This window comes from Callithrix jacchus, chromosome 10 (genome assembly GCF_049354715.1).
Source record: "Callithrix jacchus isolate 240 chromosome 10, calJac240_pri, whole genome shotgun sequence".
NCBI classification, from domain to species: Eukaryota; Metazoa; Chordata; class Mammalia; order Primates; family Cebidae; genus Callithrix; species Callithrix jacchus.
This window is the reverse complement of record NC_133511.1, coordinates 30,063,580-30,084,013: the sequence shown is the minus strand read 5'-3', so window position 1 is coordinate 30,084,013 and position 20,434 is coordinate 30,063,580. Positions and strand designations below refer to the sequence as shown.

At 38.4% G+C, this 20,434-nt stretch overlaps 1 protein-coding gene across 32 annotated transcripts in view; it reads left to right on the top strand.

The window, feature by feature from the left end:
* The window catches only part of ZBTB44 (zinc finger and BTB domain containing 44), an 84,722-nt gene that overhangs the window by 41,404 nt on the left and 22,884 nt on the right, over positions 1 to 20,434 (top strand). For 18 of the 32 annotated variants that reach the window (XM_002754592.6, XM_035265100.3, XM_035265099.3 and 15 more), the window contains one exon: positions 17,028 to 18,101. The exons of 6 other annotated variants lie outside the window; for them this stretch is intronic. In XM_002754592.6, the coding sequence (XP_002754638.1) occupies positions 17,084 to 18,101 (1,018 nt within the window). In that variant the 5' untranslated portion in view covers positions 17,028 to 17,083. Of the gene's footprint in view, positions 1 to 3,352; positions 3,451 to 14,323; positions 14,410 to 17,027; positions 18,102 to 20,434 lie in introns of all 32 variants that reach the window. 8 more of the 32 variants (XM_054241737.2, XM_078339829.1, XM_054241736.2 and 5 more) reach the window with 4 other exon arrangements.

The following is a 20,434-nucleotide window of genomic DNA, read 5'->3' as shown; positions in this document are numbered from 1 at the left end:
AATCTCAGATTGCCGGTTTAGCAGGGCACCCGGGCCGGTGTGTTTTGTGCGGATTGTTGTGGAGTGCCGCTGCACTGCGGCACCAGCCGAAGCCGCCGCAACAGCCAAAACAGCTGCGCTTCCATCCCATGTCTTTACTACACCTAGGAATTTCCCCATTCTGTGGGCAACAAAGATTCGTCTGGAAATGCGGCTTTGACTCACCCTCTGAGCGTTCACTGAGAGCTGCAATCCTGAGTTGTTCTTACTGCGCCATCTTGAATCCCCCTCCTCCTTTTTTTTTTTTAAGTAGAGTTGAGGTTTCACAATGTTGGTCATATGTGTCTTAAACTCCTAATCTCAGGCAATCTGCCTGCCTTGGCCTGCCAAAGTGCTGGGATTACAGGCATGAGCCACTGCACCCACCTGTTTTCCTTTTTAATATCAGGAAAAAAAATCAAAATTCATTCTCATTGTCAAATAAAACTTAAGTTTTAAAAATGAGGTTGAACATATAATTTATTGTGTTTATATGAAAATCTGATATGGATTTAAATTGATTCTTACATACTTCATAAGATTCTTTTGCAGTGATTATGCCAAAATAGTCTGTGGAACTCTGCTTTTGTTCCCTGAAGTTCTTTCGAGTTTTGTAAAAGTCTGGCTTTGCTGATGAAAAATTTTGGAAATAGGTAATGGTGCTGGTTGTACAACAGTGTAATTGTACTTAATATCATTTTAATACAGTTTAAAATGGTTAGAATGGGCCAGCCATGGTGGCTTGTGCCTGTAATCCCAGCATTTCTGGAGGCTGAGGTGGGTGGATCACTTGAGGTCAGGAGTTAGAGACCAGCCTGGCCAACATGGCGAAACGCCCTCTACTAAAAATACAAAAAAATTAGCCGGGCTACACACACCTGTAGTCCCATCCACTTGGGAGGCTAAGGCAGGAGGATTGCTTGAACCTAGTGGATGAAGGTTGCAGTGAGCCAAGGTTGCACCACTGCACTCCAACCTGGGTGACAGAGTGAGACTGTATCTCAAAAAATGGTTAAAATGGCAAATTTTATTTTATATATTTTTTTACTACAATTAAAACAAATTTGGAGCTAGTCAACAGTGGTGAGCACCTGTAGTCCCAGCTACTTAGGAGACTGAGGTGAGAGGATTGCTTGTGCTCAGGAATGGAGACCAGGCTGGAGTGCAATGGCACAACCTCAGCTCATTGCAACCTCTGCCTCCCAGGTTCAAGCGATTCTTCTGCCTCAGCCTCCTGAATAGCTAGGACTACAGGCGTGCACCACCACGCCTGACTAATTTTGTATTTTAAGTAGAGACAGGGTTTTTCAGTGTTGTTCAGGCTGGTCTTGAACTCCCAACCTCAGATGATCTGCCTGCCTCAGCCTCCAGAAGTGCTGGAATTACAGGCATGCGCCACCACACCTGGCCTCTTTTCTGGCTTCTGAAGGCAGGCCCTTTAGGTGATTAATTTGAGACCTTATTTTCTAATTATAATCATTTAATGGAATGAATTTTCCTATAAGCACTGTTTTAGCTGCTTTCCATAAATTTAGATGTGTTTCATTTTTGTTCACTTTAACATTTTATAGTTTCCCTTAAGTCTTGCCCTTTGATTCATGGGTTGTTAGAAGTGTGCTATGTTAATAAGAGAACTTCCCCAGTCTGGTAAAGAGCAATTACAAAAAACCTAGAAGTAATAAGACTGAATGCTAAAAAGCCAAGACTGTCCCTTCACTCAGGTCCTATTCTCACCAATCCTATTAGACATTATATTGGAAGTTCTCACTAGTGCAAAAAGGCAAGAAATATAATAGGCATAGAGATTTGAAAGGAAAAAACAAAACTGTTCCTGTTGAGATACCTGATTACTCACACCCAAGTAATCTTTAAAAATTACAAAAAGCCTGCTAGAACTAATAAATGACAGGAACAAGGTTAACATAAAAAAAGTTTGGTGGTTTTTTTTTTGAGACGGAGTTTCGCTCTTGTTACCCAGGCTGGAGTGCAATGGCGTAATCTCGGCTCACCGCAACCTCCGCCTCCTGGGCTCAGGCAATTCTCCTGCCTCAGCCTCCCGAGTAGCTGGGATTACAGGCATGAGCCACCATGCCCAGCTAATTTTTTGTATTTTTAGTAGAGACGGGGTTTCACCATGTTGACCTGGATGGTCTCAATCTCTTGACCTTGTGATCCACCCGTCTCGGCCTCCCAAAGTGCTGGGATTACAGGCGTGAGCCACCGTGCCCGGCCCGTTTGGTGGTTTTTTAATTACATTTCTGGTTGCTAGTTTTTTTGTGTAATTCCATTAGGGTCAGAGAATATACTTAGAAAGACTGACTATTCTTCTGTTATTGCATAGAATGTTCTATAAATGTAAGTTAGATCCAGTTGGTTGATGGTGTTTATATCTGCTGATTTTCTGTCTACTAGTTTTGTGATGGGTGAGACAGGAGTGTTAAAGTCTGTTAAGATTAAGGCCTTACATATTTTTTCTTCCATTTCTATCAGTTTTTACTTCATGTATTTTGAAGCTCTCTTTTTTTTTCTTCAATCCTGCAACAAAATGAAGCTGTCTTTTAAGGTATATACACAAAATTATTTCACTTGATAAATTAATTCAGTTCAGCTTTCTCTTGATTAGTGTTTGAATGGTAAGTATTCTTTTCCAACATTTTCCATATAACACATCTAAGATATGTTTGAAGTTAATACAGTGAGATCAATGGTTTTTCTCTTTTTTCTTCTCATGCTGTCTCTGTGTTTTTATTGTTGTGATTAAACCATTTGCATTTATTATACTTGCAAGTATACTTCAGAGGTAGAGGCTTCCTTTTTTACCCATCCCCTGCTAATGAAATGAAGGCTCTACTTTTGGCTTGACACCCTGAGAATACTGGGGCCAAAATTGCCCTTGTGAAGTAAGACTCTAGGAGAGTCAAGCCTAGAAGTCTTCAGGCTGTTGTCCCCCTTCTACAAAGTACTCAGCTCCTAGAGCAGAGATTTCATTCTGAGAGAACCTTACAATTATTTCCATCCCTAGCTTTAGAGACTTGGCTCAGAGATTTTTTTTATGGCGGGGAGAAGTAGACCAATAGTTTTTAATCTCTTCTTAATACAACTTAATTGGCAAGATAGTGTGTAGAATTTCAAAGCTAAGGGCACTCTGAAAAACAGTGGTAGTTGTTGGAGAGGACTATAGGGAAGACCACAATAAGACAGCTAAGAAAAGCTCTACTGTAGCAAGAAGAAATACCAGACAGACCTTAAACTATTTCTTCAAATGAGCCACAGTTTTTTGCTTGGTTGGTCGGTTGGTTGGTTGGTTTTGAGACAGTCTCGCTTTGTTGCCTAGGCTGGAGTGCAATGGTATGATCTTGGCTTACTGCAACCTCTGCCTCCTGGACTTGAGCAATTCTCCTGCCTCAGCATCCCGATTAGCTGGAACCACAGGTACACACCACTATGCCCAGCTAATTTTGGTATTTTTAATAGAGACAGGGTTTTGTCTTGTTGGGCTGGCTGGTCTCAAACTCTTGGGCTCAAGTGATCCACTTGCCACAGCTTTCCAAAGTGCTGTTATTACAGGTCTCAGCCACTGCACCCAGCCTGAGCCACAGTTTCATTTCAATTAATTTGTAGAATATACATCCAGGGCATTTTTAAAAAAAAAAAAAAAGTAGAGCGGTTAGTGGAGTTTAACACCTGGGTGTGAAAAGAGAAAGAGAGCCAAGAATATCACTGTAAATCCGGGGTGACTGTGGGCATACCCAAAAATAATACCTCTCTGTGGATCCAACACTTTAGCATTGTGGAGGATGGGAAAGTGGGGAAATAGGCTTAGATGAAACAATTCAGCTAATCACTGAAAACTAAGCAAGAAACAGTAAGAAGCACCAAGAAAAAGGAAGGTAGAGGAAAGGAACAGTGACTGGATTTGCTGTACTTGTATTATAAAAGTGTTAGTGTCTAGCAAAAAATTATGAGGCATGCAGAGAAAAAAGAGAGTATGATCCTTGCAGCAGAAAAAAAGCAGACAATATAAACTGCCTGTGTGAGAGAGACCACGTCAGATTTAACAGAAAATACTTCAAAATAGCCATCCTAAGTGTGTTCACAGAACTAGAGGAAAAACATAATTAAAGAAGTAAAAGTGGGTATGGTGACAATTTTGCATAAAATAGAGAATATCAAGAATATAAAAAATTATGAAAAAGAACCAATTAGAAATTCTGGAATTCTGGAATTGAAAAATATAATTAACCAAAAATTCACTAGCAGTGCTCTTCTTCACTGGCAGAAGATTGATTTAGTGAATTTGAACATAGATCAATAGAAATTATGCAGACTGAGGAACAGAGGTAAGATAATGAGCAGGGCTTCCGCAAAACATAGGACACCATCCCACGTACCATTAAGCACTGAAGAGTAAAGGGAGTACTGGAAGGAGAGGAGAAAGAGAAAGAAGATAACAACAGAAAATGAGATAGCAATAAAAAAAAACACTCAAATAATGGCAGAAGACTTCCCATACAAATGAATGATGGTTTGAGATAGCAATAGAAAAAACACTCAAATGATGGCAGAAGACTTCCCATACAAATGAATGATGGTTTGACTTAGAAGTTTTTAGTTCGCAATAGTGTGAAAGTGATTAACGCATTCAGTAGAAACCATGCTTCAAGTACCCCTACAACCACTCTGTTTTTCCCTTTCAATGTGATATTCAATAAATCATATGAGGTACTTAACACTTTATTTAAAAACAGATTTTGCATTAGGTTATTTTGCCCAACTGTGTAAGCTAGTATCAGTGTTCTGAGCATTTTGAAGGTAAACTATAATGTTTAGGAAGCTAGATATATTAAATGCATTTTTAACTTCAATATTTTTAACAGTGTGCTTATTGAATATAATTCCATAAGTCCATAAGTTGGAGGATCTTTATTTACTGAAAATCTTTTTTTTGAGATGGAGTCTCGCTCTGTTACCCAGGCTGGAGTACAATGGTGCAGTTAAAAATCTTTTTCTGAGTAAGAAAAATGTAGCAATTTAAACATACAGTAAAAATGCTCAAAGTTTAAAAAAGAAAATCTTTAAAGTAGTAAGAAAATAACTCACTCAAAATGGAACCACTGTAAGATTAGCAGCTGACTTCTTATGAGAAGCAGTGGAGGCCAGAAGGCAGTGGGAAAACATATTCAAATTGTTCAAAGAACAGGGGGAAGAAAATGTCAACCAAAAATCTCATGTCCAACAATGCTATCTTTTTTAAACGAAGGCAAAATAAAGACTCCCAGATAAACAAAAATGAAAATTTGTTGCTAGCTGACCCACTTTACAAGGACCATTGAAGGAATTTCTTCAGACTGAAAGCAAATGACCCTAGATGGTAATTTGAATTATTTTTAAAAAGTAAGTTAACATTTTTTATCTTTTCTTATTATAAGTATATTAAAAAGCAAGCTATTTTATATGTATGTATACATATGTAATGCTGATTCCATAACAAAGAAATGTAATAAATGTGTAATATATTTGCCAATAACAGCACAAAAAAAAGGTGGTAGGAGAAAGCTTTATTGGGCTAAGGAAATGACTACAGATGAGAAAGTAGTAATCATGACCACATGTTGTGTGTCATGACCAGATATGTTATGTGTAACAATACTACTACAAATCGGGCAGGGAATTGAGATACGTAGTAGTAATGTTTTTGTATATCACAAGAATTAAGCTAGTATAGATCTGAAGCTGGTTGTGGTATACATTCTAAAACCTTGAACAACTACTAAAAACATAAATCAAAAAACATAGTAAAAAATCATTTTAAACACGCAAATGCCATTAGAAAACAATGCAGAAATAAGTACTAAAAGAGTAGTAGAGGAACAAAACAGACATGGGACATAGAATGGCAGGTTTGAATCTAACTGTGCAAATAATACTAAATGTATTGAAATGAATGGATTGAAATCAAGAGACAGAGATTGTCAGACTAAGTTTATAAACAGCATCGTCCAACTATATGCTAGCTAAAGGAGACATATTTGTCATTCAAAGAAAAATAAATTGAAAGTAAAAGGATGGAAAAATATCATGTAAACAGCAACCACAAGAAAACAAGAGTGGTTTTATTCATATCCAACAAATAGACTTTATAACAAAAAGTGTTACTAGAGACATTTTATAAGGATAAAAGGGTCATTTCATTGGGATGCTGTAACAGCTATGCTTAATAACAGAATATCAAAATACATGAAGCAAAAACAGAAATGAAGAAACAGACAAATTCAACATTAGTTGGAAATTTCAGTATACCACTTTTAAGGACAGGCACAGTGACTTACACCTGTAATCCCAGCATTTTGAGAGGCCAAAGTAGGCAGATCACTTAAGTATTTGAGACTGGCCTGGCCGTCATGGGAAAACCCTCTACTAAAAATAGAAATATTAGCCAGGCATGGTGGTGCACTTCTATAATCCCAGCTACTCGAGAGGCTGAGGCAAGAGAATCACTGGAACCCAGGAGGCAGAGGTTGCAGTGAGCCAAGATCATGCCACTGCCCTCCAGTCTAGGCAACAGAGCGGGACTTTGTCTCAAAAAAAAAAAAAAATTTTTTTTTAAATAAGGTATAGAATAATTAAAAGGTCAACAAGTAAATAGATACTGTAAACCAACTAGACCCAACTGACATCTATAGCACACTCCACCCAGCAACAGTAGAGTATACGTTCTTCTCAAGTACACATGGAACATTCTCCAGTATAGACCACGTGCTAGGCCGTTAAACAAAGCTCAGTAGATTTATTTTTTTTTTTTTTTGAGACAGAGTTTCACCGTCACTCTTGTTGCCCAGGCTGGAGTGCTCACTTCAACCTCCACCTCCTGGTTTAAAGCAATTCTCCTGCCTCAGCTTTCTGAATTTCTGAAATTACAGGCACCTGCCACCACAGTCAGCTATTTTGTATTCTTAGTAGAGACGGGGTTTCACTGTGTTAACCAGGCTAGTCTCAAACCCCTGACCTCAGGTGATCCACCGACCTTGACCTCCCAAAGTGCTGGAATTATAGCCGTGAGTCACCACTCCAAGCCAATATATTTTAATAGGTCAAAGAAAAAAAGTGCAGATTATGTTCTGAGACCATATGGAATGAAGTTAGAAATCAAAAGCAGGAAAAAAATTGAGAAACTCACAAATATGTAGCAGTTAAACAACACATTCCTAAATAACCAACAGATCAAAAATGAAATCAGAAAATATTCTAGGGTGGGTTGGGCATAGTAGCTCACTCCTTTAATACCAGCACATTGGAAGGCCAAGGCAGGAGAATTGCTTGAACCCAGAAGTCTGAGAACAGCCCAGGCAACAAAGTGAAACCCTGTCTCTGTTTTTTTTAATTTATTTTAAAAAAGAAAATGTTCTATGGTAAATAAAAATGAAGATACAACATTATAAAAACTCATGGGATATAGTTAATAGCAGTGCTTATAGGTAAATTTATAGCTGTAAATGCTTATATTAAGGAAGAAGATCTCAAATGAATGATTTTACCCCCTCCACCTTAAGACACTAAAAAAAGAGTAAACCAAACCTAAAGGGGGCATAAGGAAGGAAATAATAAAGATTATAAAGGAATACTATGAAAGCTTTTATGGCAATACAATTGTCATATGTCAAATGTCAGAAGCAGTAGACAATCTGAATAGATCTGTATCAAATAGTAAGACTAGTAATTTAAAAACTCCCCTCAAAGAAAAGCTCAGGCTCAGATAGCTTTACAGTGAATTCTACCAAACATTTAAAGAACTAATACCAATTCTTTACAAACTCTTCCAAAAAGCAGGAAAGTAGGAAACCGTTGTTCCCATCTCATTTTATGTGGCTGGTATTCACCCTGATAATAAAAGACAAGGGAGTCACAAGAAAACTACAAATATCTTATGAATATAGATGTAAAAGTCCTCAAATTACTAGCAAACTGAATCCCACAACATATTTTTTTTTTTAAATAAAACAAATTATGTCTCATGACCAACTGGGATTTTTTTCAGATTTGCAAAGCTAGTTCAACCTGTAAAATTAATTAGTACAATATATAAATAGAGTAATTTTTAAATTACATGATTGTATCAATAGATGTGAAAAAAGCATTTGACTCATTGAATACCCTTTAGTGATAACACTTTAGCAAACTAGGAATAGAGAAGACTTTTCTTAACCTGTTCATAGCTAACACCATAATCAGTGGTAAAAGACTGGGAATTTCCCCCTCTAAGACCAGGAACAAGACAAAGATATCTACTCTTGCCATTTCTGTCTAACGTTGCACTGGAGATTCTAGGTAAGGAAGTTAGGCAAGATAAATAAAAGGCATCTAGTTTAGAAAGAAAGTGATAAGACTGTTTTCAGATGTCCTGGTCTCTTACACATGTTGAGCATCCCAAACCAAAAATGTAAAATTTTAAATGCTCCAAAATGCAAATTGTTTTGAGCACCAATATGACACTCAAAGAAAATGCTCGTTAGATTTCAGGTTTTTGGATTAGGAATGCTCATCTGATAACGTGTAATGCAAATATTCTAAAAATCAAAATATTTTTAGTCCCAAACATTTTTTTTTTTCTTGAGACAGTCTTGCTCTGTCACTCAGTTTGGAGTACAGTGGCATGCTCTTGGCTCACTGAAACCTCCACCTTCTGGTTTCAAATGATTCTCACGCGTCAGCCTCCCAAGTAGCTGGGATTACAGGCATGTACCACCATGCCAAACTAATTTTTTTTCTATTTTTTGTAGATTAGTTGGTGGGGGCGGAGGGGGGAATCTCTCCATGTTGGCTGGACTGATCTCAAACTCCTGGCCTCAAGTCATCCACCTGCCTCGGCCTCCCAAAATGCTGGGATTACAAGCATGAGCCACCATGCCTGGCCCCCAAGCATTTTGGATAAGGGATACTCAACCTGTGTATAGAAAATCCTAAGGAATTCATTTAAAACGTATAGAACTAATAAATAAGTTGAGCAAGATTGCAGAATATAACCAGTATAATCACTGCACTCCAGCCTGGGCAACAAGAGTGAGACCCAGTCTCAAAAAAAAAAAAAATGAAAAGAATTTTATTCACAGTGGAATTAAAAGAATAAGTTTAACAAAGTAAAAGTTATACTCTGAAAACTTAAAACATTGCTGAAATTAAAGACAATTAAATAAATGGAAAAATACCCCATGTTCATGGATCAGAAGATTCAATATTGTAAAGACAGCAGTATTCTCCAAACTCATCTCTAAATTCAATGTAGTTCCTATCAGAATCCTAGCTGACTTTGTAAAGATTGACAGTCTGATTCTGGGGTTAATATGGAGTTGCAAGAGACCCAGAATAGCCAAAACAGTACTGAAAAAGGACAAAGTAAGAGGACTCAGCTTCTTGACTCCCAAAACTTACTGCAGAGCAGCAGTAATTAAGGCATGGTGGGACTGGCACAAGGACATGTAAATCAATGGAATAGAGTGAGTCCAGATATAAACCCATTTGTGTTCAACTGATTTTCAACAAGGATGCCAAGATCTTTCAGTAGTAAAAGAGTACTCTTTTTAACAGATGGTGCTGGGACAACTGGATAGCTACATGCAAAAGAACAAACTGGGACCATATACAAAAAATAATTCAAAATGGATTAAAGACCTAAAACTTTGAAACTCCTTGAAAAAAACACGAGTAAATCTGCATGACTTTGTATTTGGCAAGGAATTTGTAGATATGATACCAAAAGCATAAACAGCAAAAGGAAAACACTGAACTTCATAAAAATTAAAAACTTCTGTGCTTCAAAGGACACTATCATATAAGACGATCCACAGAATGAGAGAAAATATTTGCAAACCTTTTCTCTGGTAAACAACACATATCTAGAATATATAAAGAACTCTGACAACCTAGTAACAAAAAGAAAACCCAGTGGGCAGAACTCCACATGGACCCCAAGGAAGATACACGAATGTCCAGTAAGCACATGAAGATGCTCAACATCATTAATTATCAAGGAAATGCAAATCAAAACTACAATGAGATACCATTTCACATCCACTAGGATGGCTAGAATCAAAGTTGGATAATGACAAGCGGTGAGGATGTGGAGAAATCAGAATCCTCATATACTTTTTTTTTTTTTTTTTTGAGATGGAGTCTTACTCTGACACCCAGGCTAGAGTGCAGTGCTGTGATCTTGGCTTACCACAACCTCTGCCTCCTAGGTTCAACTATTCTCCTGCCTCCGCCTCCTGAGCAACTGGGTTTACAGGTGCCCGCCACCACACCTAGCTAATTTTTTTGTATTTTAAAGATGTAGTAGGGTCAGGATTTCACCATATTGGCCTGGCTGGTCTCAAACTCCTGACCTCAAGTAATCCACCTGTGTTGACCTCCCAAAGTGCTAGGCTTACAGACATGAGCCACCTCGTCCAGCCTCTTCATACACTCTCAATGGGAATATAAAAGTGTGGCTGCTTTGGAAAATAGTCTGACAGTTTATCAGATAATTACAGAGTTACCGTATTACCCAATAATTCCCCTCATATACATTTACCCAACAAACTGAAAACATGCATCTACACAAAAACATACCAATGGCTGTTTATAGCAGCATTATTCATAATAGCCAAAAACTGGATACAACTCGTGTCCATTAACCATAGATAATCAAAATGTGGAATATGGAATGAAATATTTTTTCAGCAATAAATGTAAATGAGGCATGATACGTGGTAGAACATTATGCTAAATTAAGTGAGTCCCAAAAGTTCACATATGATTCTATTCATTTGAAAGTCTTGGATAGGGAAGTTTATAGACAAAATATAGATTAGTGGTTGCTTAGGGCTGGCAGGAAGTTGGAGTATATTCTAGATTTGTCTATTGGGAACCTCCTCAAGTTGACATGAGCTTTGACATACCCTTAGTAATCTTTGATAACTTCCTTGCTATCTGGTCAGATATTCCAGGGAGACATTTACTACCTGAGACATGGAATCAGCCATTTCTCGAAGGACCCATGAGTTTATAGTTTTTTGGGGTAAGAAATGAAATTTAGAAGCCATTCTGGGTGCTAGTCATTACTGGAGATTAAGTACATTATCATTTCATATTGATGATGCTTTTAATTCAGAACTGAAGACTATAAATTCAAATTGCAACTTTTTATTTTAACCATTTATAATGAATAGATGTAGGTATTTTATATAGCAAAATCAGATAGCAATTTTATAATATAAATTTATTCATTCACTTTTTTTTTTTTTTGAGACGGAGTTTTGCTCTTGTTACCCAGGCTGGAGTGCAATGGCGCAATCTCGGCTCACCGCAACCTCCGCCTTTTGGGTTCAGGCAATTCTCCTGCCTTAGCCTCCTGAGTAGCTGGGATTACAGGCACACGCCACCACGCCCAGCTAATTTTTTGTATTTTTAGTAGAGACAGGGTTTCACCATGTTGACCAGGATGGTCTCGATCTCTTGACCTCGTGATCCACCCACCTCAGCCTCCCAAAATGCTGGGATTACAGGCTTGAGCCACCGCGCCCGGCCCTCATTCACTTATTTCACTGTGTTGTATGGACCTTAAGAGCTTGTTTGGAGGTTCTAGCAGGGGAGTGCAGCTACTTGTATACCCTTGACCGAAGACTGGTCCTCCTCTATCAGGGATGGTCATCCTCTTCAACTGAGCACACAACTTCGGGAAGGACGCACGTGGAGCGGTGAGGGAGGAAGGGGACACCTGCCTAGCCAGCCAGATCAACCAAATCAACGCTGGCGATCAATGGGGACAGATGTTGCAGCCAGATTGCCCTCACCTCCTATTTCACTGTGTTGTATGTTATGTGAAATACTGGAGACAGGATCAAAAGAGAAATTAGATACCATAAAATGTTTTCGCCAAGTCCTTTTGCTTTATCTGCTGTAAGCTTCTAACAACTTGCCTTTCTGCCCCTTCTTCGCCATACATTCTTTACATGTCTTCAGCTCTAATAAATTTAACAGAATGAAAGTTATCAGTGACTTTTTCCCTGAACTGTAGGGCAGAGTGGGCAATTTCATGTATAAGTTTATGCGTGGATATTCCTCTCAGGAATTTTTAACTTGGTATATCCAAAATTGAAACATTTCTTTCCCCCTTCACCAGCCCCTATCAAAACCAGCTCTTCTTTCATCTTGTTTGGTGAAAAGAAAGTTAGAGATATAACCATCCGACTTTCCTCTTCTAGCTACTGTTCCACCCAGCCTTAATACAAAATCATACCCAGGTGGTTTTCCATCCTAAATATTTCTCAGATGCATTTTCTTTATCCTCACTGCTGCCACCAAGACAATCTTTTTAAATGCAGATAGGACTCTTCTACTCCCATGTGGCTACCCGTACTTATTGAAGGAGATTGTAGGTCTGAAGGTTAGTATAAACATAAGTGGTCTTGAACTAAATAATTTTCTGAGCCCCAGTTTCCTCATCCATAAAATCAGGGTATTATCATCTACCCTCATGTGAGATAGCAAGTCTAAAGCCCCTAGTGTTATATCTGATACATAGTAGATAATTAGCCAATACAGACAAGTTTACATATAAATTTCCACCTGGATATTCCTTTTATAGGCACCTTAAACCTATATGCCACTCTCCTTAACCTTTTCTGTCCTTGATTGGTTTTAGAATATAAGCTGCAATTGAGTGATCTCAGTTTAGTTTTAGCATAGTTAAAACCTGGTTAGTATCAGGCCAGGTTTTAACTACGCTCACGCCTATGATCCTCGCACTTTTGGGAGGCTGAGGCCAGCAGATCACAAGGTCAAGAGATCAAAACCATCTTGGCCAACATGGTGAAACCCTGTGTCTAATAAAAATACAAAAATTAGCTGGGCATGGTGGCACATGCCTGTAGTCCCAACTACTTGGGAGGCTGAGGCAGGAGAATCACTTGAACCTGAGAGGCGGAAGTTGCAGTGAGCCAAGATCGTGCCACTGCACTCCAGCCTGGCGTCAGAGTGAGTCTTCGTCTCAAAAAAACAAACAAAAACCCTGGTTTAGTATCTTTTGAAAGTTAGCCTCCAATTTTGAGATGTGGCTGCATAAATAGGCACATTCTTTTAAATATTATATTTTCTCATCTAACTAAATTACTTTCAAGGTTCACAGTCTCATTACTTTCTCTTTAATCATATTAGACAGCCACCTCACTTTATATGCTAAGAGCTACTTTGTTTTTATCTCAAATCTTCTGATAATTTTTATCAGCTTATCTATATATCAAAATATAGATTTCAGAATATGCTGTGAGAAAGAGTAGACATTTTAAAATTTGATCTCCATTTAATTTTTGTTCACACTTTTTCTAGTGTGAATAAATAGCTAACATTTATTGAATGCTTGCTTAATGCCAGGAATTGTGCTAATTTGATCCTCTTGACTATCTTGGAAGTGTAATTTCTACGATTCCTGTTTTTCAGATGAGAAAAAAACAGAAGCATTATTAGAGAGGTGAACAACTTAACTTAGATTTAATACCTGGGTGATAAATGGAGAAGTGAAAATTTAAAACCTAAGATTTGTCTAACTTAAGCCATTCTATATACCTTATTTGGCAAAATTTTTTCAACCCAACTGTAAAAAAAAAAAAAAATTGTAGGGGTTTTTTTTTTGCATTCCCTTAAATTATATGTTGTTTAACAACATACCTCTTTCATAAGAATGTCTAAAAGCAGCATTTCATCAATAATTTGGAATAAAATGGGTGGGAAGTAAACTTTCTGAATTATTGAATAGTTCAAATTGCAAACTGCTACACGTACTTTTTTTTTTTTTTTTTTTTTGGTGACAGAGTCTCGCTCCGTTGCCAGGAGCCAGGCTGAAGTGCAGTGGTGCGATCTCAGCTCACTGCAGCCTCCACCTCCTGGGTTCAAGCAGTTCTCCTGCCTCAGCCTCCCGAGTAGCTGGGACTACAGGCATGCACCACCATGCCCTTTGTATTTTCAGTAGAGACGGGGTTTCACCGTGTGGGCCAGGATGGTCTCGATCTCTTGACCTCGTGATCCGCCCACCTTGGCCTCCTAGAGTGCTGGGATTACAGGTGTGAGGCACTGTGCCCGGCTACACGTACATTTTTATTCTTTGTAAATGATAAAGTCTAAATTAGTAATTGTAATTAATACTGATCTTTACTCAAGAATTTTAAATGAGCACCAAATTAAACATGTAACTACACATACACATATTCATCTATACACAGAGATAAATGAAAAAAAAATTTTTTTTTAATGAAGTTTTGCTCTTTTTGCCCAGGCTGGAGTGCAATGGCATGATCTTGGCTCACTGCGACCTCTGCCTCCCGGGTTCAAGTGATTTTTCTGCCTCAACCTCCCAAGTAGGTAGGATTACGGGTGTGCATCATCACATCACGCCCAGCTAATTTTGTATTTTTAGTAGAGGTGGGGTTTCACCATGTTAGCCAGGCTGATCTCAAACCTCTGACCTTGGTGATCTGCCCACCTTAGCCTCCCAAAGTGCTGGGATTACAGGTATGAGCTACCACTCCCAACAAGATTTTTTTAAAGAGACTTATCTAACATAAAACTTCAGGTTATACTTTGTGCTTTCTGAACTGCATTTCCTCATCATCACCTTCCTCTCTCATCCCATCTTTCAGACTTTGTACTATGCATTACAGGAGGTACTCATGAGCCATTTTATTCTGTGGTGTTAGTTCTTCCTCCAGCTTCCTGGAGAGCAAATCTTAATAACTGTTCTGATCACTTTCAGGAAATACCAACAATCTTTTCAAGAACTAATAATCTTAGGTGAAAGCTTTCCTTCTTTTCCCACTTCAGGCCTGCAGTTGAAGAGTCAGGTTTGGTTTGCCTCCTTTTTCTTTCTGTCTTCCCCAACTTTCTTCTTTCACTCCTCTTCATTTGCTGGTGTGGTTTCTGGCCCTTCCAGGAAGAAAAGGTCTTTAATGGTAGTATTAGTAGCAGTAGCAACTAACGTTTCTATAGCATTGGATTATGTTGCTAGTTACTATTCTAAACACTTAACATGTATTAGATCATTTAATCCTTAGAACTCTATTAGGTGTGTTGTGTTATCTTTATGATACTGCTGAATATATTAAGATACAGAGGATTTGTTTAATGACTTACCTAAGGTCACACAGGTAAAAATAGCAGAACCAGCATGCAGAGCCAGCATTCTGGCTCCAGTCTGTACTCTCAACCACTCCACTATGTTGGCTTAATATATGTTGGGAGATAGTAGGCTTACTCTGTGGCCTTGGCTGTTTAAATCAGACTCATGTGCCCTTTAGAGTTTTTTCAAGTGTAATGTATTTTCCATAGACCAGAGATAAAGGATTAACATGCCTTGAAGCCCCTTTCCCTGCAGGGGAGTAAACAGGGAAGTAGAATGGGGTTTCTAACTCACAATAAACTGATTACTCTCAGTAAAAATCCTTTTCATATCTACTCTTTGAACATGGAAGATGATTGAAGTTGGATGTAACTCAGGTTGAAAATAGTTTTTCACTACCCCCTTGTATAAGGTGCCCTTGTGCCTCACTTGACAGTGTAGTACATTATCTATTGTTTGGGACCTATTCAAGATTGAAATCGTTTCATTTTAATACTCTGATGTACATGTTTTCCAGATATGCTTTTTAATTTCTTGTCTTCACACCTTTGTTCATGCAGATGGTCCCTGGATTATAACTAATTCACTTGCTCTGAAAGCATGTTTCTTTCTTCAACCACATGCTCCCAAAGTAAGCACTCTTGAAGGCCATGCTTTAAAAGCAGAAGCTAGTTTCTTGGAATGCAGTAAATGAACAAAACACGTTATATATAGCCCTTCCATTTTTCTTTCTCTTCGTCTCATTTTTGTGAGATCTAAATTATCAAATACATTAAATGATGGTTTGCGTAGACCAGTCCCTGGCTGTCTAGTGTCTCATTGTGGTCAGTTGTCTTTAGGAAGGGTATGTGGAGCACTCAGTTTGCATTTGAACTTCTGTCAGTAATTATGGTCAAGATAATTATTTCAGTAGCTTTACCTGGCTGCATTGAAACAGATTTATGCCTTATCCTTTTGTGAAGTCTGACATGGAACAGTTCCAAAGTTCCAAATGGATTGTTGTGTCTTCTCAAGTTAGAAGAATCTGTACTTTTTTTTTTTTTTTTTTTTTTTTTTTAGACAGGGTCTCACTCTGTCACCAAGGCTTGGAGTGCACTAGCGTAGTCTCAGCTCACTGCAACCTCTGCTTCCCAGGCTCAAGTGATCCTTCCACATCAACATCCCAAATAGCTGGGAATACAAGCCCATGCCCCCATACCCAGCTAATTTTTGTATGTTTTTAGTAGAGACAGGGCTTCACCATGTTGGCCAGGGTGGTCTCAGACTCCTGAGCTCAAGCAATCTGCCTGCATTGGCCTCCCAAAGTGCTGGGATTACAGGTGTGAACCACCATGCCTGGCAACCTTTTTAAATTCGTCTTGAAATCGTTTGGGTTTTTTTCTTTCCCCTTTGTTTTTTTCTCTTTCTCATCTTTCTTTTCCTCTATACATTTACCTGCATAAAACATTCACAGGGATGATTATGTAATGGATTGTTTAGTGTTTACACTGGCATTGCCTGCTGCATGCTCACATTTAGAAACAGGCATAATAATATGCCTATTGACAGATATGATGACAATCAAGTAATTATTCAATGTGAAGCATTAGAAATACTGTCTGGCACGTAGAAGACACTCTACAGTTGTCATTATTTACAAACTGTTGCAACCCTGCAGCTCAGTAAAACATTGGTTCACAGACTTCACTGATTGGACCGTTTGGAAGGCAGGTAGGGAGAATATATTTCTATACAGTCCCTATCTTGAAGTTTCTCTCATAATCTTTCAGCTTTTTAATTTAGTACAGTGTCCACATGAAAATGATCTAAATCACATTTAAACTACTAACATATCAATTAATGATTTATTTTATGTATTTTTTAGGATATTTCTGATTCATTTGCATCCTTGAAGAGCATCTGTAGAAGAGGAAGTAAAAGATGGGTGTGAAAACATTTACTCATAGCTCCTCTTCCCACAGCCAGGAAATGCTTGGAAAGCTAAATATGCTGCGAAATGATGGACATTTTTGTGATATCACTATTCGTGTCCAGGACAAAATCTTCCGGGCACATAAGGTGGTACTAGCAGCTTGCAGTGATTTCTTTCGCACCAAACTTGTAGGCCAAGCCGAGGATGAGAACAAGAATGTGTTGGATCTGCATCATGTTACAGTGACTGGCTTTATACCTCTTTTAGAATATGCTTACACAGCCACTCTGTCGATTAACACAGAAAATATTATTGATGTTCTAGCAGCAGCCAGCTATATGCAAATGTTCAGTGTTGCCAGCACCTGCTCAGAGTTCATGAAATCAAGCATTTTATGGAATACACCCAACAGCCAACCTGAAAAGGGTCTAGATGCTGGGCAAGAAAATAATTCTAACTGCAATTTTACTTCTCGAGATGGGAGCATTTCTCCCGTGTCCTCAGAGTGCAGTGTGGTAGAAAGAACGATTCCTGTCTGCAGAGAATCCCGGAGAAAGCGTAAAAGCTACATTGTTATGTCTCCTGAAAGTCCTGTAAAGTGTAGCACACAAACAAGTTCACCCCAGATACTGAATTCTTCAGCTTCCTACTCAGAAAATAGAAACCAACCAGTTGACTCTTCCTTAGCTTTTCCCTGGACTTTTCCTTTTGGAATTGATCGAAGGATTCAGCCTGAGAAAGTTAAGCAAGGAGAAAATACCCGGACTTTAGAATTACCTGGCCCATCTGAGACTGGTAGAAGAATGACTGATTATGTGACTTGTGAGAGCACAAAAACTACCTTGCCTTTAGGTACCGAAGAAGATGTCCGGGTCAAAGTAGAAAGGTTAAGTGACGAGGAAGTCCATGAGGAAGTGTCCCAGCCTGTCAGTGCATCTCAGAGTTCCCTGAGTGATCAGCAGACAGTTCCAGGAAGTGAACAAGTCCAAGAGGACCTTCTGATTAGTCCACAGTCTTCCTCTATAGGTATAATGTCTTCTGTGTTTTTCATGGTGCTGTAAAGTCAATTCAAACATTTTTAAGTTCCTGGTAGATAAGTTTTGTGCTTGGTCATATAGGAAATATAAAGAAGAGTAAAACATGATGACTGGATTTGTTTAAGATGCCATTAGCACTATCACTTATTTTTTACGAGTTGCACATTGATGAAGATAGAAATAATTGAATAATATCTGATGGGACAAAGGCAGATACACGTACACAGAAAACTCAGTTAAATTCAGTTTGTATTTTATTCTTAATTAAAATATGTATTGAAAAGTTACCTTGTGCCAAGCAAACATTAATGATACATAAAGAAAAACACATAGTTCCTGCAATGAAGAGATTGATCATCTAATTGGGGAAGCAGATATGTAAGTAAATGATTACAGTGAACTATTTAAACTGCCGGGGTGTGAACAAAGTAGTATGGTTGCAACAAAGAAAAGAGCAAGTTAACTATATATTTGAGCTGGGTCTTATGCAATAAGTAAATGAGGGAATGTCATTTCTGTGAAAACATAAAAGCACAGAGCATGTATGCAAACACAGAGGTATGGAAGAGCATTGTGTGTTTGGTAAACAGTGAATTCAGTGCAAAATTACATAAATAAGCACAGATGCCTGGAAGTGCAGGAAATAGTGGGAGATAAGATAAAAAGGAGTAGTTGAGTGCAGGCTGTGAAGAGCCTTGAATCCTAGTTTCAGTAAGGGTTGCATTTAAGTACAGGTAACAGAATCCCTTCTACAATGACTTGAACCATAGCAAGGTTTTATTTTTATCATGTAAAGTATTGAGAAATAAAAGTCCAGGGCTGGTACAGTAAATCTTCAATTTACACCTAGTGGCCTACGCAACTGAATATTTATAATCTGCCATCTTCAGTTTGTTGGTTGCATTCTTAAGATGCTCACTAGCCGGGCCTGGTGGCTCAAGCCTGTAATCCCAGTACTCTGGGAGGCCGAGGCGGGTGGATCACGAGGTCAAGAGATCAAGACCATCCTGCTCAACATGGTGAAACCCCGTCTCTACTAAAAATACAAAAAATTAGCTGGGGGTGGTGGCACATGCCTGCAATCCCAGCTACTCAGGAGGCTGAGGCAGAAGAATTGCCTGAACCCAGGAGACGGAGGTTGCAGTGAGCCGAGATCGCGCCATTGCACTCCATCCTGGGTAACAAGAGCGAAACTCTGTCTCAAAAAAAAAAAAAGATGCTCACTTTATCTTCAGCTTTGTATTCTAGAAAGGGACAATGCTTATATAAAGAAAGCACCTTTGTTCTCAGAAATTGCTAAAAAAACTTCTGCTGGTCTGTGTCCCATAGTCTTTCCTAACTGCAAGGAAATCTGGGAAGATAATGCATATTAGTTGGGTACATGGATGCCTTGAACAGTTAGAGCAGAATGGATATTGAGTATGCAACTAGCAGTATCTGCCACAAGTACACAAAGTAAGCTTGGATTTTATCTTAGTGGTAACTAGTAACTAGGAGTCTACATTAAAGGGATTTAAAAAAACATATACACAGATGTTTTAGGAAAATTGGTATTGACATGCAGTGAGTTTGGTTGTATGGAGACAATCTCAAAGACCAGTTGCAGTACAGTTAACTTGGTGTGGATGAAGACCAACCATGTGAAAGAAAACAGATATTACAAGACTTTGTAAAGAAAGACTCAGTACCTGATGATACTGGATATGTGTATTGAAAGAACAGGAGAGATCAGAGCACTCTGATGGCTAGGAAATAGTGGTAACACTTTATTATATTCCATTGATTCGCAGTCACAAATTTTCATATTTTGTTATTTCTGAATCCAGCTAATGTCTTAACGCTTGGAAATCTTTTACAGTTGCTTTTTTCTTCCTTAGTACTGTAGAAAATAATGGCAATCATATGAATCTATTCAATGCGGTTACTGCACTATGAAAAATCAGTGGAAGGTGGTCAGAATCCAGTTTTGAGAGTAAATCATCAAGGCCAATTCTGTGTAAATTGTGCTTGAATGATGATCAAGCAGTGTCATGCCAAAAGCAGTAGACAAGATTAGTGAGACTGCCAACTTGGGACTCTTCTACTAGTAGTGGCAAATTTAGTCTCAATAGGAAAAAACAGAAGAGCCAAAACCAAGGGACTGGTCCTTGGGGAAACTATATTCAGGTTTGGGAAGGGATAAAAGAAAGGCCAACAGTGAATAATACAGATTTGTCCAAAAGATTGGAGAACTAGAAAGACCATATTAACTGTGTTAGTTTCCCTGGGCTGCTGCAACAAAATACCGTAAACTGAATGGTTTAAAACAAATTTATTCTCTTA